Here is a 22307-nt window from a genome sequence, read left to right on the forward strand (position 1 = left end):
CCGAGTAGCTGGGACTACAGGCATGCGCCACCATGCCCGGCTAATTTTTTCTCTATATATATTTTTTTGGTTGTCCAGATCATTTCTTTCTATTTTCTAGTAGAATAGGGGTCTCGCTCTTGCTCAGGCTGGTCTCAAACTCCTGACCTTGAGCAATCCATCCGCCTCGGCCTCCCAGAGTGCTAGGATTACAGGCGTGAGCCACCGCGCCCGGCCAAAACCGTCTGGTTTTACTGCTGTGTTTCCAGCGCTGTAACAGTGCTTGGCTAGCAAAGACATTGAAAAAAATGTTTGTTTAGCGCATAAGCGTGGGAACTTTACTTTCTAGGCTGAGAGATCCAGGAGGGTGAATGTCAGAGGGGTGAAAACAAGCATGGCACTGGTAGGGAATGGAGGGAGAATTCCAAATACGGTTGAGGGTTTCCTGGGAGGTGAGGCATCAGGGCATTGTAAATCAGCGGAAGGATTTGGGATTTTATTTCACACGTAATGGGAAGCCTTTGGAAAGTAAGTAAAATATTTGTGTGTAGATGAAACAGAATCACACGTGACATTTGCAAACATGGGTTGGGAGGGAATGGGGCAAGGATGAGCACAAGGAAGCCAGTTAAAAGACTGCATGCCAGAGGTGGTTGGCAAGTGGCCCTCCCTTGGTTCTGTTTTGGAGGGTTGCTGAGACATTGGAAGTGGAGGGAGAGGAGAAAGGGAGGCTGAGCCGCGGAAGACTGGGGAGCATGAGCTGGAAGCAGTGTGCCTGGCTTATGTGTCCTTCCTCCTCCAGATCCGGGGCTCCCGTGCTCGAGCCCTGCCTGACCGGGCCCTGGTGAATTGTCAGTATAGTTCAGCAACCTTCAGCACAGGTGAGCGCAAACGACGGCCACACGGGGATCGTAAATCTTGTGAGATGGGCCTGCAACTACGCCAGACCTTCGAGGCAGCCATCCTCACACAGCTGCACCCACGCTCCCAGATTGACATCTATGTGCAGGTGAGCTGGCTGTAGCCCTCAATCCGAGTAGGGAAGGGTGTGATAGAAGAAGGTGGAGGTGGCAGTCTGATGGACTGATGCCCCTGGGGTTTCCCTGCAGGTGCTGCAGGCAGATGGTGGAACCTATGCAGCTTGTGTGAATGCAGCCACACTGGCAGTGCTGGATGCTGGGATACCCATGAGAGACTTTGTGTGTGCGTGTTCAGCTGGCTTTGTGGATGGCACAGCCCTGGCAGACCTCAGCCATGTGGAGGAAGCAGCTGGTGGCCCTCAGCTGGCCCTGGCCCTGCTACCAGCTGCAGGCCAGATTGCACTGCTTGAGATGGATGCCCGGCTGCATGAGGACCACCTAGAGCAGGTGCTAGAGGCCGCTGCCCAGGCTGCCCGAGATGTGCACACCCTGTTGGACCGTGTGGTCCGGCAGCATGTGTGTGAAGCCTCTATCTTGCTGGGGGACTGAGTACTCGGCCACCCATCTCCAGAATAAAGCCCTGTTCTAATGCTCATACACCCCTCACTGTGCTTTGATCTCCCTCCAGCACTTCCAGAACAGTGCAGAACCCTGCAGAGCCTGGCCTGGTGCTGGCCCCTGAGGGTGACCAGGAGCCACCCCCGCCCCCCCATGAACTACATGTCTCTTTGTAGCCTCAGGATTCAAACCCTGAAGAGGAAGGTGGAGTAGGGGTTTGGAGTGGGGGAGTCCCTGAGTGGAAAGAGTAGCATGTGCCAGAAAGGGCTCAAGGCCACTGAGCAGTGAGTTGGGGTCTGGCAGATTGAACCAGGCCATCAGACTGAGGAGTCTGCTATGCTCACCCCAGCACATCCAGGGTCCTGACCACAGGGCTGAGGGTGAACTGAGCTGGCTATGGGTACCCTCCATAGAGATGTGGGGGCCATGTCCTACATCCTATGCACCGTCTTGGAGCCTCTTGGGCCTTTCTGTCACTTACCTTAGGCTCTAAAGACATAACAGACACCTGTGCTCAACTGGAGTTTTTCCTCACCACTGACCCTGACCCCCCAGCCCTACCACTGCACCCTCTTCCTTCATCCACCTCCTGCTCTCAGACCTGCCAGAGCCCTGACTACCACCCCCTGCAGCCCAAACCCAGGGGCTACTTCTCCCCTAATGTTCCACGGACCTTCTGGCCTGGACAGGGACAGTATGCTCCCCACTTTCTACTGCACGCACCCCAGCTCCACTGATGACCATTTTGGCCAGTAGTACTATCAGCATCTTCTTCCCTGCAGTCATCTTCTGATCTTGATCACCTCCAGTGGTGGGCTCACGCTGTGACTACACTTGGACACCCATTGTCATTTTCGGTGCCTGACATCTGTAGGAATGGTTCTAAGCTTCTCAGTTCAAAGAAGGTCCCTTACTTCGCACCCGCTCCAATCATTCAGTCTTGCTTGGCATCCACACTATGACCACAACATCTGGCCTTCCACCTACTGCCCTCCTCATCACCTCTGACTGTCCTGCCAACTTTGTAGTTGGTGCTTTCTGGCTGCCGCCAGGCACCCTAGCCCACGATAGGGCATCTTCACTGCTCTCCTTTGGCTATGAGACCACCTGCCTGCCCCTCTCCGGCGCCGTGCATGGCCGATTCGTCCTTCCCGGGGGTGCTCCCAGCGGACTCCGAAACCCAGTCCCCAGTCCCCGGCCGGCGGGCACACCAGCACCGCCCCAATACGCTGCTCAAGCCCGCCGCTCTCGGGCCGATCGCTGCTCTGAGCATGCGCGCTGGTGGGACGGAGGCGGGGTGCGACCTCTGTCCTGGGCATGCGCCCCGGCGCGAGGGTCCCTGGGACCGGAAGTGCGGGCGGGCGCGGGTTCCCGGGTCTGGCAGGAGCGTCGCGCGGGCTCAGCTGCCCTAGCTGGCGGCGGGAGAAAGCTCCCGGGCCGCCTCGCCCCGCCATGGGTCTCCTGTCGGACCCGGTGCGCCGGCGCGCGCTCGCCCGTCTCGTGCTGCGCCTCAACGCGCCGCTATGGTGAGGCGGGACCCCGAGGGTCTCGGGCTCGAGCTGCCGCTGGTCGCGCACGGACCCCATTCACGGGGCCGGGACCTCTCTGGCTGCCTGCGCCCGCTCCCTCCCACCGCCGGCATCACTCAGGGTGCCAGGCCTGGGGCTCAGCTCCTCCGCCCGGCATCCCGATGCTCGGACTCTGGGTCTAAGTCCCTCAGACCCGCCCGTTCGACCCCTGGTGCAGAGGTTGAGGCCACGGGCCGGCGTCCCTCGTCCCTCTAACGCTCCAGTGGCCCCCTCCGTTCTCTCTCTCACAGCGTGCTGAGCTACGTAGCGGGCATCGCCTGGTTCTTGGCGCTGGCTTTCCCGCCGCTGACACAGCGCACTTACATGTCGGAGAACGCCATGGGCTCCACTATGGTGGAGGAGCAGTTTGTGGGCGGAGACCGCGCCCGGAGCTTTGCTCGGGACTTCGCTGCCCACCGTAGGAAGTCGGGGTGAGCGGCAAAGCAATGGGTATGGGGGAAGTAGTAGGGGCCAAGGCCAGGAAGCTCTGCTCAGAAGCTCTCTTTGTCTCCAGGGCCCTGCCAGTGGCCTGGCTGGAGCGGACGATGCGGTCAGTAGGGCTGGAGGTCTACACGCAGAGTTTCTCCCGGAAACTGCCCTTCCCAGATGAAACGCATGAACGCTATGTATTGGAAAGGGGGCGGTTGTGCTTGGGGCCAAAAAGCACCTTGGAGGGGTGGTCTGGGCTTGGAATCATGTTGGAGGGTGTTGTGGGGCCAGGAAGCTCGATGGGAGGTTTGATCTGGGGCGAGGGAAATCCCTGGTGGGCATTGTAGGGCCAGGAAAACGGCGGTGGGGGTTGGGGGGCTTCAGCCCTGTGTCCTAGGGTTACGCTGAGGCTCACTCCCACCAATACTACCTGCAGATGGTGTCAGGCACCAACGTGTACGGCATCCTGCGGGCCCCCCGTGCTGCTAGCACTGAGTCCCTCGTGTTCACTGTGCCCTGTGGCTCCGACTCTACCAACAGCCAGGCTGTGGGGCTGCTGCTGGCACTGGCTGCCCACTTCCGGGGTGAGGCTCGGGCTGTTGGCCAAGGAGGGTTTGGCCAGTGCCCCAGTCCCCACTCACCCTGCTTATGGTCTCCAGGGCAGATCTACTGGGCCAAAGATATCATCTTCCTGGTGACAGAACATGACCTTCTGGGCACTGAGGCTTGGCTTGAAGCCTACCATGATGTCAATGTCACTGGTAAGTGCTCATGTCGTGCCCTGGTTCCTCTCTCAGGGTCTCTGACATAGCCCACCCATTGGTGTTCATTTACTTGCTCTTACAGGCATGCAGTCATCTCCTTTGCAGGGCCGGGCTGGGGCCATCCAGGCGGCCGTGGCCCTGGAGCTGAGCAGTGATGTGGTCACCAGCCTCGACGTGGCTGTGGAGGGCCTCAACGGGCAGTTGCCCAACCTTGACTTGCTCAACCTCTTCCAGACCTTCTGCCAGAAAGGGGGGTTGCTGTGCACATTGCAAGGCAAGGTGGGACTGGCTGTCTGGGGGGCACCAGGCTTGTATGCCAGGGACATTATCTGATCCTGTTCCCACCTCTAAAGCTACAGCCCCAGGACTGGACATCACTGGATGGGCCACTGCAGGGCCTGCAGACACTGCTGCTCATGGTTCTGCAGCAGGCTTCTGGCCGCCCCCACGGTCCCCACGGCCTCTTCCTGCGCTACCGCGTGGAGGCCCTAACCCTGCGTGGCATCAATAGCTTCCGCCAGTACAAGTATGACCTCGTCGCTGTGGGCAAGTAAGTAGTCTCTGGTCTTCTCTTTCCACACTCAGAGCAGTGTCCATCATTGGTGGGGTAGAGATAACCTGGGGGATCTGGCTGACTATGCCCCTACCACACACCCAACAGGGCTTTGGAGGGCATGTTCCGGAAGCTCAACCACCTCCTAGAGCGCCTGCACCAGTCCTTCTTCCTCTACCTACTCCCTGCTCTATCCCGCTTCGTCTCCATCGGCCTCTACATGCCTGCCACTGGCTTCTTGCTCCTGGTCCTTGGTCTGAAGATATCCTCCCTAGCTATCCACTTGTGACTAGTCTCAGGTCCCTTCTAGGTTGGGAAGAGTTCTCCATCCTGCTTTGAGGGTAGGGGAGTGTGGGTAAGCCCTGGGTCCCCTACCCTGCAGAGCCCATCATACCTCTTGTGGGGTCCTTGACTGGGCCACGCTTTGGAACTGTGGATGCAACTACACGAGGCTGGAGTGGGCCTTGACGCTGGGGGAAGGCCTGGACCCAGTGCCCCCCTCCCCCCGGCACAGGTGATGGCAGCCCCTTCTGTGGTTGGGTGGGATTCTGGGGTCCTGAATGGTGCTTAGCTTCAGCTAGTGGGTAAGGGTCCTTGGGGGTCCCCTGGCCCCATCTCCAGGAGCCCATGTGCCCTGCAGGGTGTGGGGCTGGCCTCACTTGTGGCACCCCTGCTGGTCTCTCAGGCCATGGGACTGGCCCTCTACGTCCTGCCAGTGCTGGGCCAACACGTAGCCACCCAGCACTTCCCAGTAGGCGAGGCCGAGGCTGTGGTGCTGACGCTGCTGGCAATTTACGTGGCCGGCCTGGCCCTTCCCCACAATACCCACCGGTGAGAGTCTGGGCTGGGCAGGTGGGGGTAGGGGCTCCCAGGGCATACAAGCAGCTGCCTGTGAGCCCCTTGCTTTGCAGAGTGGTAAGCACGCAGACCCCAGACAGGGGCTGGATGGCACTGAAGCTGGTGGCCCTGATCTACCTAGCACTACAGCTGGGCTGCATTGCCCTTACCAACTTCTCGCTGGGATTCCTGTTGGCCGCCACTATGGTGCCCGCTGCTACACTCACTGAGCCTCATGGGCCCCGGTATGTGCTAGTCAGCCCCTATTTCCCCAGCACCTGTGCCACTTACCTCAGAGCCTGCCCTCATTCAGTATCCCTTTTACTCCACTTGGTGCCCATAACCCCACCACAGAGCCTGCCCTAATGTTGCTTTCCTACCCAGGCCCCTCTATGCTGCTCTGCTGGTACTGACGAGCCCAGCAGCCACACTCTTGGGCAGCCTGTTCCTGTGGCGGGAGCTGCAGGAGGCACCGCTGTCGATAGCCGAAGGCTGGCAGCTCTTCCTGGCAGCACTGGCCCAGGGTGTCCTGGAGCACTACACCTACGGCGCCCTGCTCTTCCCGCTGCTGGCCCTGGGCCTCTACCCCTGCTGGCTGCTCTTCTGGAATGTGCTTTTCTGGAAGTGAGGTCTGCCTGCCCCAAGCACCCTATTCTGCCTCCTTCCTGGGAAATAAACAAGTATCGGTTTCAGCTGTTGTTTGCGCTTCTGGCCCACTGTCCATGTGGGGCCCTGGTGCAGAGTGAGAAGCCTCTGCCTGCAGGGCTTGGCATCCCTCATGCCTTTTCCCTGGAGGGGGCTGCTCTGGTCTAACTACTAGATAGCATCCCTGCCAACCAGGGCACTGCTGGTATGGAGTGGGAGCTCAGTTGCATCAGTGCTGGGAGGAGAGCCTTGTGTGGACACTGGGCCCAACTGGCCCTGGGCCTTGGGCTCTGTGAAGGGGCAAGTGCAGACCCTGCCTTGGCTCTGAGTATACAGTCTTAGCCCTGGAGGGTGCCGCTCAGGCTCAGAGGGCTCTACACACTGCTATTTGGTGCTGTGCCAGGCATGGTGTTGGGGAGGAAAAAAACACCATGGCTGAGGCACCCAGAGACCACATGACACCATCTTTACTGCTAGGGCCAAGAGGGCAAAGGGCCTGGAGCTGAAGCCCTGTAGAGGATGCCCAGGGTACAGTGCAGGCCAAGGCTAGAACCTTGGTGTGGGCTTGGGATAAAGCAGGGAGGAACACCCTGCCTGGCTTCCTCTGAGTTGGAACTAGCCCAGGCAAGGTACCCATGAGGGACAGGGCAGGCAGCACAGGGGCATCATGGCAGAGCCCAGCCAGCACCCAGGAGCAGGCAAGCATGGGAAACAAGAGCCCCATGGTGGGGGCACCAACAGGCTGGGACAGAGAGCAGTAGGTTTTTGTGCTAAGACCCCTAAAAGGAACTGGGAAGACCCATATCTATTCTGGAGGAGAGAAAAAAGCAAAGGGTTACCTTTTTGGCCAGGCACGGTGGCTCACACCTATAATTCTAGCACTCTGGGAGGCCAAGGCGGGCGGATCGTTTGAGCTCAGGAGTTCGAGACCAGCCTGAGCCAAGAGCAAGACCCTGTCTCTACTAAAAAAAAGTAGAAATTAGCTGGACAACTAAAAATACATAGAAAAAATTAGCTGGGCATGCTGGCATGTGCCTATAGTCCCAGGTACTTGGGAGGCTGAGGCAGGAGGATTGCCTGAGCCCAGGAGTTTGAGGTTGCTGTGAGCTAGGCTGATGCCAGGGCACTCTAGCCAGGGCAACAGAGTGAGACTCTGTCTCAAAAAAAAAAAAGAAAAGTCACCTTTTGGAGACACCAAGGCCATGTCAGAGACCTTGGCACCGCTGCTGGAAACACCTCTAATCACTGGAAGAAAAAGGTACCTCAGTGTCAGGAAGTCAGAACTGCTCTGCCTGTAGAAACCAAAGAATCTATTAGAATCAACTCAGAGGGCCAATGTCCTTTCAGTGCAGCGTCCCTCAGTAATGTGTAGTCTGGGAAGTCCCAAGGAGGGTGTCTTCCCATGGGAGGCTCCCCTGGACACGGGGACCTTGGTGACGGAGGTCTTGTTGACTGGACTCCACAATGGGGAGATCAGCTGGTGAGCTCCTACCGGGGTCAGCACCCAGAAGGTTTCTCTCTGGGGTCTCTGAGGAAACACTGAACTCTGTTGGGTCGGGCATGTGTTCTCTGTGTCTGGCATTGTCAAGGCTCAGTGGAGAAAGGGGGGATATGGGGACCTCACTGTGACTAGCAGCCTTGTCATGAACTTGCTTATCTTCAGCCCACTCAGCCCCAACCCTGGCGCTGCTGGTTTTCCCCCACCTCTTAGTGCTCCTAGGAGTGCCTCCCAGGTGGGCATCCCACAGGGCTCTCCCTGGTTAAGTCAGGCAGGGGAGATTTGTGGCCACCTGCCATGGCTGCCCTGCTGCTTCCAGGCCACAGCTGTCTCCTTGGTGCCCACTCAGCAGCCACAGAGCTCTGTAACACTAGGCTGAGTGCAAGACTCCAGGGGCTGCCCAGCGCTCCCAGGATAAAGTCAAACTCCTAACCTTGGTCTTCAAGGCCTGTGTGGCCACCTCCTGCCTTCGGAACATTCTTGCTGCCCCCAGGAGAAACCCTGTGCTCACAGTCTCCCCATTACTCTCCCCTCCTAGCCCTTGGCACCATTGATCTACTTTCTGCCTCTATAGATTTACCTACTCTGGAGTTTCATATGAATGGAATTGTCCGTATGTGGGCTTTTGTGACGGGCTTCTTTCACTTAACATGGTGTTTCCAAGGTTCATCCATACTGTACTTCATTTTTATGGCTGAATAACATTATATGGACACAGCACATTTTGTCTATCCATTCATCAGTGAAGGACATTGGGGTTTCTGTTTTTTGGCTACTATGAACGATGCTGCTATAAACATGGACAAGTTTTTGTGTGGGCATGTTTTCATTTCTCCTGGTGTATATCAAGGGGTGAATTACTGGGTCATATAGTAACTCTGTGCTTAATGTTGTGAAAGGCCGGGTGCAGTGGCTCACACCTACAATCCCTGCATGTTGAGAAGCCAAATTGGGATCACTTGGGGTCAGGAGTTTGAGACCAGCCTGGGCAACATAGCGAGACCCCCGTCTCTACAAAAAACAGAAAAATTAGCCAGGCATGGTGCCACACACTTCTAGTCCAGCTACTCAGGAGGCTGAGTTAGGAGGATCACTTGAGCTTAGGAGTTTGAGGCTGCAGTGAGCTATGATTGCGCCACTGCACTCCAGACAACAGAGTAAGACCTTGTCTCCAAAAAAAAAAAAATTGTGAGGAACCGCCAAACTATTTTCCAAAGCAGCTGTCCCATTTGACATTCTCACAAACAATGTAGTGGGGTTCCAATTTCTCCATATTCTCCTCGATGCTTGTTGTCTGTCTTGTAGATTATAGCCGTCCTAGTGGGTGTGAAGTAGTATCTCATTGTAGTTTTGATTTACATTTAACTAATGATTAATGAACTTGAGCATCATGTCATGCGATTATTGGCAATTTGTATATATTTAGAGAACTGTCTAACCTATTTTTCTTGGGTTATTCTTTTGTCAAGTTTTACTAGATCCTTTTAAGACATTTGCGAATATTTTCTCCCAGTCTCTGAGTTATCTTTTTGCTTTTTTGATAATGTACTTTGATGCACAAAAGTTTTTAATTTTGAGGAAACCCAATTTATTAGTGTATCTTTGGTTGTGTGTGCTTTTCGTGTCCTATCTAAGTAACCATTGCCTAATTCAAGGTCACAAAGATTTATGCCTGTGTTTTCTTCTAAGACTTTTATGGTTTTAGGTTTTAGAATTACATCACTGATCAATTATCAGTTAATTTTTGTAAATGGTGTGAGGTGAGGGGCCAACTCCATTCCTTTGCATTTGGATATCCAGTTGTCCCAGCACCATTTCTTTGAGAGACTGTTCTTTCCCCATTGGTCTTAGCACCCTTGTCAAAAATCGATTGACCATAGATGTATGGTCATAGATTTTATTTCTGGACTCTCAATTCTATTCCATTGATCTATATGTCTGTCCTTATGTCAGTAGCACACAGTCTTGATTATTTAGGTTTATAGTAAGTTTTGAAATCGGGATGGGATGTATGTGCCTTCCAACTTTGTTCTTCATCTTCAAGATTGTTTTGACTATTCTAGGTCTCTTGCATTTCCATATGAGTCTAGGATCAGCTTGTCCATTTCTGCAAAAAAGGCCATTGAGGTTTTTTTGTTTTTTTTTTTGAGACAGGGTTATGTAGTGGCATGACTATAGTTCACTGCAAACTCAAACTCCTGGGCTCAAGCAATCCTCCTGCCTCAGCCTCCCAAGTAGCTGGGACTATAGGCACATGCCACTATGCCTGGCTAGTTTTTCTATTTTTTGTAGAGACAGAGTCTCACTATGTTGCCCAAGCTGGTCTCAATTCCTGACAGCAAGTGCTCCATCTTTCTCAGCCTCCCAAATTGCTGGAATTATAGGTGTGCGCCACCACATCCAGCCAAGCCACTGAAATTTTGGTAGGGATTGCACTGAATTTGTATTGTACACTGGTTACTTTGGGGAGTATTGCCATTTTAGCACCACTGAGTTATCTAATTCATGAAAATTAGCTAGCTTTACATTTATTTAGGTCTTTAATTTCTTTTTATAATTTTCAGTGTACAAGTCTTGCATTTCTTTTGTTAAATTCCTAAATATTTTATTTTTTTGATGCTATTATAAATTGAACTGTTTTCTTAATTTCATTTTCAGATTGTACATTGCCAGTATATAAAATATAGCTAATTTCTGTATATTGATCTTGAATCAAGCAACTTTGCTGGCCTCATTTATTAGCTCTAATAGTTTGTAATAGTTTGTGTATGTGTGCATTATTTAGGATTTCCTCTGTTTATGTAAGATCATGTCATCTGTAGATAGAAATAATTTTAAATCTTCCTTTCAAGTCTAGTTGTCTTTTGCTTTCAAGTCTACATGTCTTTTATTTCATATTCTTGCCTAATTGCCCTGGCTAGAACCTCCTGTACAATGTTGAATAGCAAACGCAGACATCCTCATCACTCCTGATCTTGAGGAGAAGGCTTTCACTCTTTCATCATTGATTATGATATTCACTGTGAGATTTCATTGCCTATGATGTTTACTGTGAGATTTTCATAGATGCCCTTTATACAGTTGAGGCAGCTTTCCTGTATTCCTAGTTCATTGGGGTTTTTAACCATGCAAATATATTGGATTTTGTCAAATGCTTTTTCTACATCTATTGTGATGACCATATGGTCCTATCCCTTTACTTGATTAACATGATATTTTACACTGATTTTGTTTTTGTTTTATTTAGAGACAGGGTCTCACTCTGTCACCCAGGCTGGAGTAACTCACTGCAACCTTGAACTCCTGGGCTAAAATGATCCTCTGGCCTCAGCCTCTAGAGTAGCTGGGACTATAGGTGTGCACCACCACACTTGACTAATTTTTAAATGTTTTTAGAGGTGGGGTTTCACTATGTTGCCCAGGCTGGTCTCGAACTCCTGGCCTGAAGTGAGCTTACTACCTCAGCCTCCCAAGTAGCTGGGATTACAGGCACAAGCCACTGTGCCTAGCTGAGTTTTTTTTGCATTGATTGATTTATCCTTACATTTATGAGGGAAATCCTACTTGGTCATGGTTGTATAATCCATTTTGTAAGCATTGGATTTGGCTTGCTAGGATTTTGTTGAAAATTTCTATGTGTTTACTGTATTCACAAAGTATATTGGACTATAGTTTACTGATGATGTTTTGTTGTACTCTTCGTGTCAGAGTAATACTGACCCCAAAGAATGAGTTAGGAAGTGTTTCCTCATCTTTTTTGAGGGGGGGGCAGTGGAGGTGACAGGGTCTCACTCTGTCGACTGGACTAGAGTGCAGTGGGGTCCTCATAGCTCACTATAGCCTTGTACTCTTGGGCTCAAGCAGTTTCTCCTGCCTCAGCCTACCAAGTAGCTAGGACTACAGGTAAGTGCCACCATGCCTGGCTAATTTTTCTATTTTTTGTAGAGATGGTTTCTCGATGTGTTTCCCAGGGTGGTCTCAAACTCCTGACCTCAAGCAATCCTCCCACTTCAGCCTCCCAAAGTGTTAGGATTACAGGCATGAGCACCTGGCCTCATCTTCTAATTTTTGAAAGAATTACGAAGGGTCAGAGTTAATTCTTCAGTAAACTTTTGATAGAATTTACCAGTGAAACCATCTTATCCTAGACTTTTCTTTGTGGGAAGTTTTTTGACTACTAATTCAATCTCTTTACTTGCTATAGGTTTAGGCAGGTTTTCCATTTCTTCTTGATTCAGTTTTGTCAATTTGTGTCTTTCTGGGAATTTGGCCATTTCATATAGATTATCTAATTTTTTGGCACAAAATTATTCATAATGTTTCCTTATAATCCGTTTTACTTTTTTTTTTTTTTTTTTTTTTTTTGAGACAGAGTCTCACTGTGTTGCCCTGGCTAGAGTGAGTGCCGTGGCGTCAGCCTAGCTCACAGCAACTTCAAACTCCTGGGCTCAAGCGATCCTTCTGCCTCAGTCTCCCAAGTAACTGGGACTAGAGGCATGCGCCACCATGCCCGGCTAATTTTTTTTTTCTATGTATTTTCAGTTGTCTGATCAATGTCTTTTCTATTTTTAGTAGAGACAGGGTCTCGCTCTTGCTCAGGCTGGCTTCGAACTCCTGAGCTCAAACAATCCGCCCACCTGGGCCTCCCAGAGTGCTAGGATTACAGGCGTGAGCCACCGCGCCCGGCCCATTTTACTTTTATAAAGTTGGTAATGTCACCTCTTTCATTGCTGATTTTAGCAATTTGAGTCTTTTTATCTTAGTCTAGCTAAAGGTGTGTCAATTTTATCCATCCTTTTAAAGAACCAACTTGTGTTTTAGTTGATTTTCTCTATTATTTATTTCTCTAATTTTATTATTTCCTTCCTTCCTATTTTCTTCTCCTTTCTTTAGGTTTAGTTTGTTCTTCTTTTTCTAGTTTTTAAATATAAGGATAGGTTATTTAAGATCTTCCTTATTTATTTTTTATTTTTTATTTTTTTTTGAGACAGAGTCTCACTGTTTTGCCCGGGCTAGAGTGAATGCCGTGGCGTCAGCCTAGCTCACAGCAACCTCACACTCCTGGGCTCAAGCGATCCTTCTGCCTCAGCCTCCCGAGTAGCTGGGACTAAGGCGTGCGCCACCACACCCGGCTAATTTTTTGTATTTTTAGTTGCCCAGCTAATTTTCTACTTTTAGTGGAGATGGGGGGGGCAGGGGGTGTCTCACTCTTGCTGAGGCTGGTCTCAAACTCCTGACTTCAGGTGATCCTCCCGCCTAGGCATCCCAGAGTGCTGGGATTACAGGTGAGCCACCGCGCCCAGCCTAGGAATGTCTTAATTTCTTCCCCCCCCCCAGACAGTGTCTGGCTCTGTCACCCTGGGCTCTATAGAGTGCAGTGGTGTCATCTTAACTTTCCTGGGCTCCAGAGATCCTCCCGCCTCAGCCTCCCAGTGAGTAGCTGGGACTACAGGGGCGTGCTACAAGGCCCAGCTAATTTTTTTCTATTTTTCGTAGAGACAGGGTCTCGCTCTTGCTCAGGCTGGTCTTGAACTCCCGGCCTCCCAGAGTGCTGGGATTACAGGCATGAGCCACCCTGCCCGGACTGCTTTAGCCTTTACTTTCCTCTGCACAGAGCCTCCAGGTTGGTCAGAGGTGAGAGCTTAGGGTTTTTTCAGGTCTCTCCTGAGTATACCCACAGCCCTACTTATGTATGTGACCTATATTCCCAGAAATATATGCGGTTTCAAAGTCCCTGTGGACATGTCATTCCCTTGCCATTCCTTTTAAGCTTTTTGTTTAGTCTATTGTTTGCCAGGACTGTTATACCATCACCTCAGGCAGCTGTGAGTTATGACATTTGCCTGTAATTGCCTTTCACAAACAGCCTCAGGAAAAGGATGTTGGCACTGGGCAAGCTCTGAGTGAGTTTTGTACCCGAGATCTTCCAGGGAGACATCAGACAAGTTAAAAAACGACAATTCTTTGTGAATGAGGACATTCTGCTACCTTCAGTACCAGGAACGCAGGCTGTTATTTTCAAGATTACCACTGACCTGGGGAGCAAGGTTGGACCAGGGAAAGTTAAAACACCACAAATTTCGCTGTTCTTCCTGATACTCACCTGTTTTTTTAGATACTCCCTGGAATGCTGAGAGCCTTTGATTAATTTCTGTAGTTCGGGGAAAGTTGATTCTGACAATTTTTGCTGGTTATTTCTTGCTTTGATTGGGCAGAGGGGTGGAAAAATTTTCCAGAGGTCCTTTTTCGCTGATGACCGGCAGTAGTTTCTTGAGGGACTTTGGCTGTCCTGCTCATGGCTCCTGCACCTGTTTCCGGGCATAATTTGTGCCTAATAAATCCTTGCCGAATGAATGACGGAGAACACAGGGCCAGGCCCAGCAGAGCGGGCTGGGCAAGTGGGCGCTGCAGCCCCGAGGCTCCCAGCCTGCCTCACTGCCCGCCCTTGCCCGGAGCTGGCCCTGCCTGTGGCCGGCGGTGCGGCCGCAAGACCCCCGGGAACGCCAGGGAGAGCCGCCCTTCGCGGCCCGGGGCCTGTCCACAGCCGCAGACACAGCCAAACAGGCAAGCTCGGAGGGAAACCCGTTGTCACGGCAACAGCGACGCGACGGGGCCCGCGCAACTGTCAGTTTCGTGACAACCAAAAGAGCACAGCGAGGCGGTGGCCGAGGCCTGACCGACAGGTCCCGGCAGGCCCAGTCCACCCCGCACTCTCCAGCTCTCGCGAGGTTTGGGTTCGAGTGGAGCCCCAGGGGCTGACGGGAGCGGCGCCGCGCAAAAGAGGGCCAAGATGGCGGCGGCAGCGGCTTCGCTTCGCTGGGTGGTGCTGGGCCCGCGGGGCTCGGGACTCCCGGGCGCACGTGTCCCAGGTCTACTGTGCGGTGCGCGGCCCGGGCAGCTCCCGCTGCGGACTCCTCAGGTGAGCGCTGTACCCGGACTCGGCCTCCGCGCGGCCCCGCAGCCCTGTGAAGGTCACGGCGGGGAGGCTTTGGGCGTGGGCCGGGGCAGCGGGGACGCGATCTCAGCCACCTGGCGCCCCGGGTCTCCGCTGCCTGCCGACCTTCGGCGCCCGGGAACAGGGCCAGGCGTCCACTCCTCCGAACCGCAGGGCGCTTTGTCCCTAGCATGGGGGGCGGCGGAGCGGGTTCGCTGCCGGGTCCGGGCTGGGGGCTTTCCCCGGAGAGTGCGCCCAGGACGTCTCTTGCCGCTGGCTGTCCAGACTGGCTCGCGTCCTGAAGTGACCCCGGCCTGACCTCGGCTAGCTGCTTGTGACCTTGACCTTCCCCCGCATCCCTTGACTACTTTGGCCTGACGCTGGCTCAGAATCCAAGAACACATCTCACACCCCTCCTCAGAGCCGAGTCACGGTCGGGGGGTCAGCAACGGAAAGGACTGGGGCGGGCAGTGGGGCAAGGCGTTCTTCTGGCACTCTGCAGAAGGTGGCCAGTGCTGGGTGGAGAGGTGGGCGTTGAGAGGCAGATACCCAGGTAGGGCTGGGTGGTGTCCTGGCAGGCGCTGAGCGGAGATCTTGCAGGCAGTATCCTTATCGTCGAAGTCTGGCCTTTCCCGCGGCCGGAAGGTGATGCTGTCAGCGCTGGGCATGCTGGCGGCAGGGGGTGCAGGACTGGCCATGGCTCTACATTCTGCTGTGAGTGCCAGTGACCTGGAGCTGCACCCCCCCAGCTTTCCGTGGTCTCACCGTGGCCTCCTCTCTTCCTTGGACCACACCAGGTGTGCGGTTGGTTGGCTGGGGAAGTTTCTGAGTGGAGTGGGTGGGGTGGGATCTTGGGTGCCCCTAACTCTTTCTCTCTCTTTAGCATCCGGAGGGGTTTCCAGGTGTATAAGCAGGTGTGCTCCTCCTGCCACAGCATGGACTACGTTGCGTACCGCCACCTGGTGGGCGTGTGCTACACGGAGGATGAAGCTAAAGCGCTGGCTGAGGAGGTGTGGGGCCTGGGGTGTGGAGGACTTTAGGGCTGGGGGCTCCCACCGTGGTGGGATGGCTGGGTTGTGAGGAGGCTCTTGGTCGCAGGTGGAGGTTCAGGATGGCCCCAATGAGGATGGGGAGATGTTCATGCGTCCAGGGAAGCTGTCGGACTACTTCCCCAAACCATACCCCAACCCTGAGGCTGCTCGAGCTGCTAACAATGGAGCATTGCCCCCTGACCTCAGCTACATCGTGCGAGCTAGGTATACGGGCTGCCCACAGGGTGGTGCTGGAGAGTTGGGGGGGAAGGTCTGATTTGTGCCAGGGGCTGAGGAGCCATGGATCTGGTCCTAGGCACGGTGGTGAGGACTACGTCTTCTCCCTGCTCACTGGCTACTGTGAGCCACCTACTGGGGTGTCACTGCGAGAAGGCCTCTACTTCAACCCCTACTTCCCTGGCCAGGCCATTGGCATGGCCCCTCCAATCTACACTGACGTCCTGGAGTTTGATGATGGTGAGAGGCCCCCCTCTGAGATTGGACCAGCTGAGTCTTTTCCCATCCTGCCAGATGCTTCCCTTACATTCCTGGTCCCAAGAAGACCCGCCCCCTTCTTGGCTGGGGTGTTGTCTGTGCATGTCTGAGGCAGCTTTTGGGATCCTTCAGTCTTTTGTGTGTCCTGGGGGTGGGTCCTAGCCTTTTGAAGCCTTGGGTAGGGGTCAGTCTCTGTTCCTAAAAGGGGGTATCCTGAGGGTGTATGAGCCCCTAGCCCTCACCACTCCTCTTTGGCCCAGGCACCCCAGCTACCATGTCCCAGGTAGCCAAGGATGTGTGCACCTTCCTGCGCTGGGCATCTGAGCCAGAACATGACCATCGCAAACGCATGGGGCTCAAGGTGAAAGGGTTGGGCAAGGGCCAAAGTGGGTGTCAGGTGCTGGGAGGGTCCCTCCTACCTCCCTTCTCTGAGCCTGCCTTGTCCCCAGATGTTGATGATGATGGGCTTGCTGCTACCCCTGGTCTATGCCATGAAGCGGCATAAATGGTCAGTCCTGAAGAGTCGGAAGCTGGCATATCGGCCACCCAAGTGACCCTGTCCAGTGTCTGCCTGTCATCCTGCCTAAACAGGCCTTCCAGCCCAGGAGCCACCCCGGACCTGTTCAGGCCTCAGCTGGCCACTCAGCTAAGCCCCTGTTCATCTGGGACAAGAGGGAAGGGGGCAGGAGGCCAGGTTCTAGCTCCAGATACTCCTTCAGTCCCTATCATGGGAATAAATTAAGTTTCTCAACATATACATTTGATCTATTATGTGAAAGCAGTACAGGTTTGCAGGGGACTCTGGTTCACGACCCTTATCCTTGGAGCTCCCAGGATGCCCATGCAATATGGCCAGCACTGTCCTGCACTAACTGGTATCTGGGACAGAGAGCAGAAGCTTAGAGGAAGTGGCAGCACTCATCAGGGTGAGGTGTGTACTGGCACAGGTAAAAAGGGCCAGGCCAGGCTGGATATACTTCAGGGGCCCAGGGACCTGTTGGAACAAGTGGCCAGTGTTGATACTGAACCACTTGGCCTCCATCCTGATGGCAGCTGGGAGCCCCAGCAGCATTTCAACAAGGGAAAGGTCTGGTCTAGAGCAGAAGCTGTTTCTGGGCTGGGCCCAGAGGAGAGCACCTGGAATGTTGTCCCCCTGGTGTCCTAGCTAGATAGCTGGATGTGCTGTCCACTAAAGAGGGGCACATGGTGGGGAAGGCGTCGGGTAGGGTATTTGTTATGGGATGGCACTTCCTAGCAGTCCACAGGGCAGCTGGGTGGTGGGTCCAAGCCAGACAGCTGGCAGTAGCTAGGTACATAGCAGCAGCTATCTGAGGGGAGGGTGGCAGTAGCACAGGGCCCTGGTGCAGGACTCCCAGTTCCTGAGCATCCCTTGTCCCTAAGAAGGGAAGGAAAATAACCATTTCCATTGTTATCTTGGCTGGAGGAATGGAAAGAATTAGGGGCCAGCCCCTAGCAGGAGCAAGAACTGAGTGGGATAAAGGCAGTGACAACAGGGCTGAAAGCAGAGGAAGAGGGGCGCAGGCCTGGGGGACCAGGGTGGATGGCAAGAGACCAGGTCAGTGCTGGAGGGAAAGGCTCACAGTGGCCTGGGCTCAGTATGTGGAACAACCCAGCAGCCTCACAGGCCAATAGCAGCCAGTGGGATCCTTATAGGCCTCTGGGGTCTGTGAAGCAGAGACCCCTGTGCTATGTTCCCATGACCACTAGGACTTGGGGTCCAAGTCCACTCTTCAGCCCCATCCATCTCTGCCAGAGACACTGTGAAGGGGACATTCACTGGTTCATAAATGTCTTTAATGACTCCAGCTTGTGGCCATTCCCCCCAAACCAGGTGGATCTGTCCCTGGTGAGCAGTCAGCAGAGGTCCCCTGAGCAGCTCAGGAGTGGGCTGAGACCTCGGACCTGTGAAGGAAGAGCCATGCTTGACCTGTAATCTGCAGGGGGGAGAGACAGTCATTCCTGCTTGTTCTGCCCTGTCCACCCACTCACCCCCCTACTTCCCACCCCTGGTACCTTTGCTGGCTGCTAGGTGGAAGCTGCCAGAAGGGAGTCCCAAGTGCAGGGCCTTTGGGTGCTACACATCTCACAGCCAGGGCGGCTTGGGGTGTTGATGAAGGTGCAGGAAGGACAGGGCCAGCCAGGCTGAAGAGGTAGGGAGACAGTTGCTGCTTCCCTGCTGTCTCATGCCCATGGACACCCAGGCCCTGCCCTACCTGGTCCCTTGCCCACCTGAGGGGGGCTGGGGAGGCTGGAAGTAGCTGGCTGGGGGGCTCGAGGCAGTCCCATTGATGGGGGAAACAAGTGTCCTAGTTCCCCATCCATCTTCTGGGGGTGCTGAGGGCTGCATCCTATGGCAAGGGGTGAAGCTCAGGGCTGTCTCAGGCTGTATCCCACCTCCCTCACCCTACCCTCATCAAGGACTGACCTGGAGCTTCTCGAGGGGCTGAAAGCAAGTAGAGGAAAGCAGGGTCCCCATCCTGCCATACCCCATAGGAGGCAAGGCTGCGTTCAGGCACACATAGGCACTGCCCAATGATCCAACGCTGCACAGCTGGTGGGAAACCGAACTCAGAGAACACCTGGGGCCAGGGCATCAGAGCAGGCAGTGTCACCCAGGGTCCCCTGCCCTCAGCAGGGCTCCCTAGACCCTGTGCTCACCTGCTCCTGGAGGGCTGCAATGGTACAGTGGGGGTAGACCTGCAGCACAACGTGGGCAGAGGATGCGGAGGATGTAGCAGATGCAGCATCTTCAAGTGTGACCTGCAGCCTAGGGCAGAATGTGGGTAAGGGAATGGAAGGGGAACCTGGGAGGGCAGGGTGAGGAAGAAGTCCCAGGCCTTACCTGATGGGACCAGGTGGGAAGCAGGTCTCCTGGAGCTGGACACTGAGGGCCACGTGATGCTGGGCCATGATGGCTGCAGCTTGGGCTGCCCCCTTCTTGTCCCCACCTGCAATGGCCTGGGCCAGGCGCTCAGCCAGGTCTTCCACAGGAAAAGGGAAGGACAGCTGTCATAGCTGGGCACTGGCCGCCTCCCCTAACCCCCCAACCTACCTGCCCTTACCTTTCTCTATCAAGTCCCCAGGGCTCTGGGGAAGATCCGCCTCGGGTTGGGGGGCCTTGAGTGTTGGGGTTTCAGGGGGACTGGGCAGGGAAACAGGGCATGTTTCTGGGCCCAGGGCTGGGGTTGAGCTGCCACTGCCTAGGAGGAAAAATGTGAAATGGTCTGTAGCCTCCACCCAAGCCTCTCTGCCCTCAGGTTCCCCCCAGGACCTTTGCCTTCTGCCTCATCTCCCACTCCAGGTCCCTACTCAGTTAATACGTCTAGCCACACCTTCCCCTCCCAGCTTTGGCCCTTGCAAACCCTTCATAGGGCCCTGCCAGACTCCTGTTGGTGTTAGAGCTGTACTTGACTTATCAGTGGGACTGGAGTCCTTCTGAACGCTTCTGCTACTTGGTCCCACTTGTCTCCCTCCACAGAAGCCAGGCCACCTCTTCTGGCCCTTTCTGGTAGCCAGGGATGCATGCCCCCTCAGACTCACAGCAGAACCAAAGCAGGCCCTCAGGCAGGGGCCTGCAGTCAGGGTGGCCTCTTCTTGGTATACTCAGGGACCTCTCCTCTCCTGGCTCCACCATCAGCTCAGAACACACCTGGACTGCCTGCCCTGGGCATCTTTACAGAATTGGGCATGTTGCTGTCTCCCTTCTTACCTTCCACTTGAGGCCCAGCCCACTGTAATGGGGGGGTCCCCACCTAATGCTGACATAGCTGCTATCATGGCCACAAGCCCTTGGTATTCTGAACTATCTCTCCACTAAAATAAGCAGGGCCCTCCAAGCACCCAGCACTGTGCCTGGCCCTGGCCCCACTGAGCCTCAAAAGTCCCTGTACCAGCACACACTTGTCTCAGGGCTTTTGTGTTTGCTACTCCCTTGGCCACATGGTTCATGCCACAACCTTCAAATTTCACTCATAGGTCCCCTTCTCCATGAGGCCTTCCCTGCCACCCTATTTTAAATAGCAGCCTTCCCTTCTTGCTCCTATACTATCATTTAACAGAAATCTTCTGTACTTATTTTATATGTTGCCTTCCCTCTAGAAATGCAAGCCCAAAGAGGACGGGGAAGGATTTGAGGTTTTGTTTGTGATAAGTGCCCAGTACAGAACAGGTGCAGAACACACAGATTCAGTGAACAAATGAAAAGAGACCCTTTACCTTTCTAAACGCTGAGTTGCCCAGGCCTTTCTTACATCCTACTGTCTGTCTTCCTACCCCTCTGGCAGCTCTTCCTCCATCTCGTTTTTGAGCTGTCCTTCCTCTCCCTGGCTGGACCCTCTTCTCTTCTTGCTGCTTTCTCCTGGTGACCCTGGTTGACCTCTCCTCCCAGTCTCCACCTCTCCAGAGCCCCAGCTCCAGCTCAGATGTGTGAGAACCTAGCCACCTCCATGTCCGCCCACAGGCCCTCTATCAGGGAGCCCCGCACTACCTGGTCCCTCCATCTTTCTCAGGCTCAACCACTACCTTTTCCATTTAAACAGCCATGAAACCCAGCTAATTCCATTTTCTAAGCCTGTCTGGAAACATCCTTCTCTCTAGTCCTATGGACACCAACTCACCAGACTGCAGAAGTCTCAGTTTTCAGCAGCAAATATCTAAGCCTGTCAGTCTCCCACCGCTCTGGAGATAATCCGCCTCCTCACTGGAGCCTCAGGCCTTGCTTGTTCTGCCTCTCCACACTTGTCTGGTATTCCGGGCTCCAGCCTCTCAACCCCTTCTTTCCTCCACTTTCTCCCTCATGGGAGCCTTCCCAGACCCCCAGAGTGGGAATGTGGGCCCAGCTTTGTCACCCAGGACTGAGAGGCCAGGGCTACTCCAAATGAGTCTCTACTCCAAGGCACTGACCATTCTGTCCCTCCACGGTGGCACCTCGGACCAGGGCTGCCCACCGCTGAGCGTCCTGAGAGTTGAGGAAGTGCAGGCTGAGGGTTCCGGGGCCTCCTGGTGGAGGCTGCAGCTCATGCTGGATGGGGCCGCGGATGGTGTAGGAGACGGACTCCAGGGGCCACTCAAAACTGACCTGAGGATGGGGGAAGCCACCCCACACATGATGAGCAAAGGAATATGAGATAACATTTACAGGCCACTTACAAGGCCCTGAGCCCTTTACGCTTATTATCAAATCCTCACAATAGTCCGGTAAAGTAGGTACCAGCGTTACACCCATTTTACGTACAAGAAAACAGAAGCAAAGAAAAATAACTGCTCAAGAGCACCCAGCTGGCAAGCAGAGGGGCCTGGCCTCGGGCTCCGCGCCCCGCCTGGGCCGATCCGACTGAGCGCGTGCCCCCTCCGCCCTAACTCACCGCCCCGGGGCCCGCGCCCAACAACTCCAGTCGAAAGCGCCCCGGCCGCTCGGGGTCTGCGCTCAGCTGCAGCCTCCTCAGCTGCGCCTCCGCGTCCGGCCCGGAGCCCAGAGGCCTCACCGCGGCGTGCACAGCCAGGAGCACTGCGGCCGAGCCAGGGTCCGAGCCGGCCGCCGCCCCTCCCGCGGGCGGCGCCATCTCCGGTCCGGCCTGGTTCCGGCCCTCCGAGCGGGCTTCCGTGGGATCTGGCCGCTGAACGCCTCTGCCGGCCGGAAACCGGAGTTTCAAGCCTGGGGTTCCGAGCGCAGCCAGAGCGTCGGCACCCAGGACAGGACCGAGTGCCGCTCACCCGCCGAGCCTGACTCGCCCGCTTTGCCCAGGAATGGGCACGGCCCGAGGCGCGTGGCCGAGGCGGTCACGTTTGAGCTGGACCTCGGAGGCAAAGAATCAGGGACCGAACCACCGGCCACAACTGGAGGATGGGCGCGGCCCCTTCGCCCGAGAGGCTCACACGGGCGGAGGGTGCAGCCGGGCGGGTAACTAACCACAACGCCGGGTTGGAGCCGCACGCCGCGCCCCCGGCAGCTGCGCCGGGCAGCCCCCGCCTCCCTGGGAACGGGGCCAGGCCCCCGAGGGGCGGTGCCAACGAGGTTGCGACCAGTGAGCTCCGGGGGGAGGCGGACTTGTGCGGCGAGGAGAGTGACAGACAGGC

The 22307-nt window shown here is 54.8% G+C and overlaps 4 protein-coding genes across 9 annotated transcripts in view; 3 read left to right on the forward strand and 1 right to left on the reverse strand.

Annotated features, from left to right (window-relative positions):
* The window catches only part of EXOSC4 (exosome component 4), a 2372-nt gene extending 874 nt beyond the window's left edge, over positions 1-1498 (forward strand). The window contains exons 2-3 of the mRNA XM_012648119.1: positions 782-988; positions 1089-1498. Of these exons, the coding sequence (XP_012503573.1) occupies positions 782-988; positions 1089-1448 (567 nt within the window). The 3' untranslated portion in view covers positions 1449-1498. The remainder of the gene's footprint in view (positions 1-781; positions 989-1088) is intronic.
* Positions 1499-2732: 1234 nt separating this feature from the next.
* GPAA1 (glycosylphosphatidylinositol anchor attachment 1) lies at positions 2733-6302 on the forward strand. 2 transcript variants are annotated; one of them, XM_012648121.1, is made up of 12 exons: positions 2733-2983; positions 3277-3456; positions 3540-3651; positions 3891-4038; positions 4114-4215; positions 4301-4497; positions 4572-4768; positions 4880-5033; positions 5193-5285; positions 5412-5602; positions 5683-5853; positions 5993-6302. In XM_012648121.1, the coding sequence occupies exons 1-12, from the start codon at positions 2775-2777 to the stop codon at positions 6234-6236; spliced, it is 1998 nt and encodes a 665-aa protein (XP_012503575.1). In that variant the 5' UTR covers positions 2733-2774; the 3' UTR covers positions 6237-6302. The 2 variants fall into 2 exon arrangements, with proteins under 2 accessions (XP_012503575.1, XP_012503576.1); XM_012648122.1 differs by having other exon boundaries at positions 5457-5602.
* An 8172-nt stretch (positions 6303-14474) lies between these two features.
* Positions 14475-16962, forward strand: LOC105813404 (cytochrome c1, heme protein, mitochondrial). Its single transcript, XM_012648081.1, has 7 exons — positions 14475-14670; positions 15286-15482; positions 15569-15695; positions 15784-15941; positions 16033-16193; positions 16472-16572; positions 16661-16962. Exons 1-7 carry the CDS (start codon positions 14542-14544, stop codon positions 16763-16765), a joined length of 978 nt encoding a protein of 325 aa, XP_012503535.1. The 5' UTR covers positions 14475-14541; the 3' UTR covers positions 16766-16962.
* A 1113-nt stretch (positions 16963-18075) lies between these two features.
* SHARPIN (SHANK-associated RH domain interactor) lies at positions 18076-22178 on the reverse strand. 5 transcript variants are annotated; one of them, XM_012648089.1, is made up of 8 exons: positions 21596-22178; positions 21135-21309; positions 19295-19432; positions 19075-19213; positions 18891-18999; positions 18658-18783; positions 18246-18374; positions 18076-18134 (listed from the first exon to the last, which is right to left on the reverse strand). In XM_012648089.1, exons 1-7 carry the CDS (start codon positions 21791-21793, stop codon positions 18258-18260), a joined length of 1002 nt encoding a protein of 333 aa, XP_012503543.1. In that variant the 5' UTR covers positions 21794-22178; the 3' UTR covers positions 18076-18134; positions 18246-18257. The 5 variants fall into 5 exon arrangements, 4 of the variants coding, with proteins under 4 accessions (XP_012503543.1, XP_012503542.1, XP_012503545.1 ...); XM_012648088.1 differs by having other exon boundaries at positions 18107-18166; XM_012648091.1 differs by having other exon boundaries at positions 18107-18166; positions 18719-18811.
* Positions 22179-22307: the final 129 nt, after the last annotated feature.

Source organism: Propithecus coquereli, unplaced genomic scaffold (assembly GCF_000956105.1).
Source record: "Propithecus coquereli isolate 6110/MARCELLA unplaced genomic scaffold, Pcoq_1.0 Scaffold28, whole genome shotgun sequence".
Lineage (NCBI taxonomy): Eukaryota > Metazoa > Chordata > Mammalia > Primates > Indriidae > Propithecus > Propithecus coquereli.

What these genes read in the sequence shown, in the direction of transcription:
- GPAA1 (XM_012648121.1), top strand. Translation starts at nt 2,775, where the DNA reads ATGCGCCCCGGCGCGAGGGTCCCTGGGACCGGAAGTGCGGGCGGGCGC. An exon ending in CGCCTCAACGCGCCGCTATG is followed by an intron (nt 2,984 to 3,276) that starts GTGAGGCGGGAC and finishes TCTCTCTCACAG; the next exon opens with CGTGCTGAGCTACGTAGCGG. An exon ending in ACTGGCTGCCCACTTCCGGG is followed by an intron (nt 4,039 to 4,113) that starts GTGAGGCTCGGG and finishes TATGGTCTCCAG; the next exon opens with GGCAGATCTACTGGGCCAAA.
- LOC105813404 (XM_012648081.1), top strand. Translation starts at nt 14,542, where the DNA reads ATGGCGGCGGCAGCGGCTTCGCTTCGCTGGGTGGTGCTGGGCCCGCGG. An exon ending in CTAAAGCGCTGGCTGAGGAG is followed by an intron (nt 15,696 to 15,783) that starts GTGTGGGGCCTG and finishes TCTTGGTCGCAG; the next exon opens with GTGGAGGTTCAGGATGGCCC. An exon ending in GCAAACGCATGGGGCTCAAG is followed by an intron (nt 16,573 to 16,660) that starts GTGAAAGGGTTG and finishes CCTTGTCCCCAG; the next exon opens with ATGTTGATGATGATGGGCTT.
- SHARPIN (XM_012648089.1), bottom strand. Translation starts at nt 21,793, where the DNA reads ATGGCGCCGCCCGCGGGAGGGGCGGCGGCCGGCTCGGACCCTGGCTCG. An exon ending in TGGGCGCGGGCCCCGGGGCG is followed by an intron (nt 21,310 to 21,595) that starts GTGAGTTAGGGC and finishes CCCCATCCTCAG; the next exon opens with GTCAGTTTTGAGTGGCCCCT. An exon ending in AGCCCCTCGAGAAGCTCCAG is followed by an intron (nt 18,375 to 18,657) that starts GTCAGTCCTTGA and finishes CTACCTCTTCAG; the next exon opens with CCTGGCTGGCCCTGTCCTTC.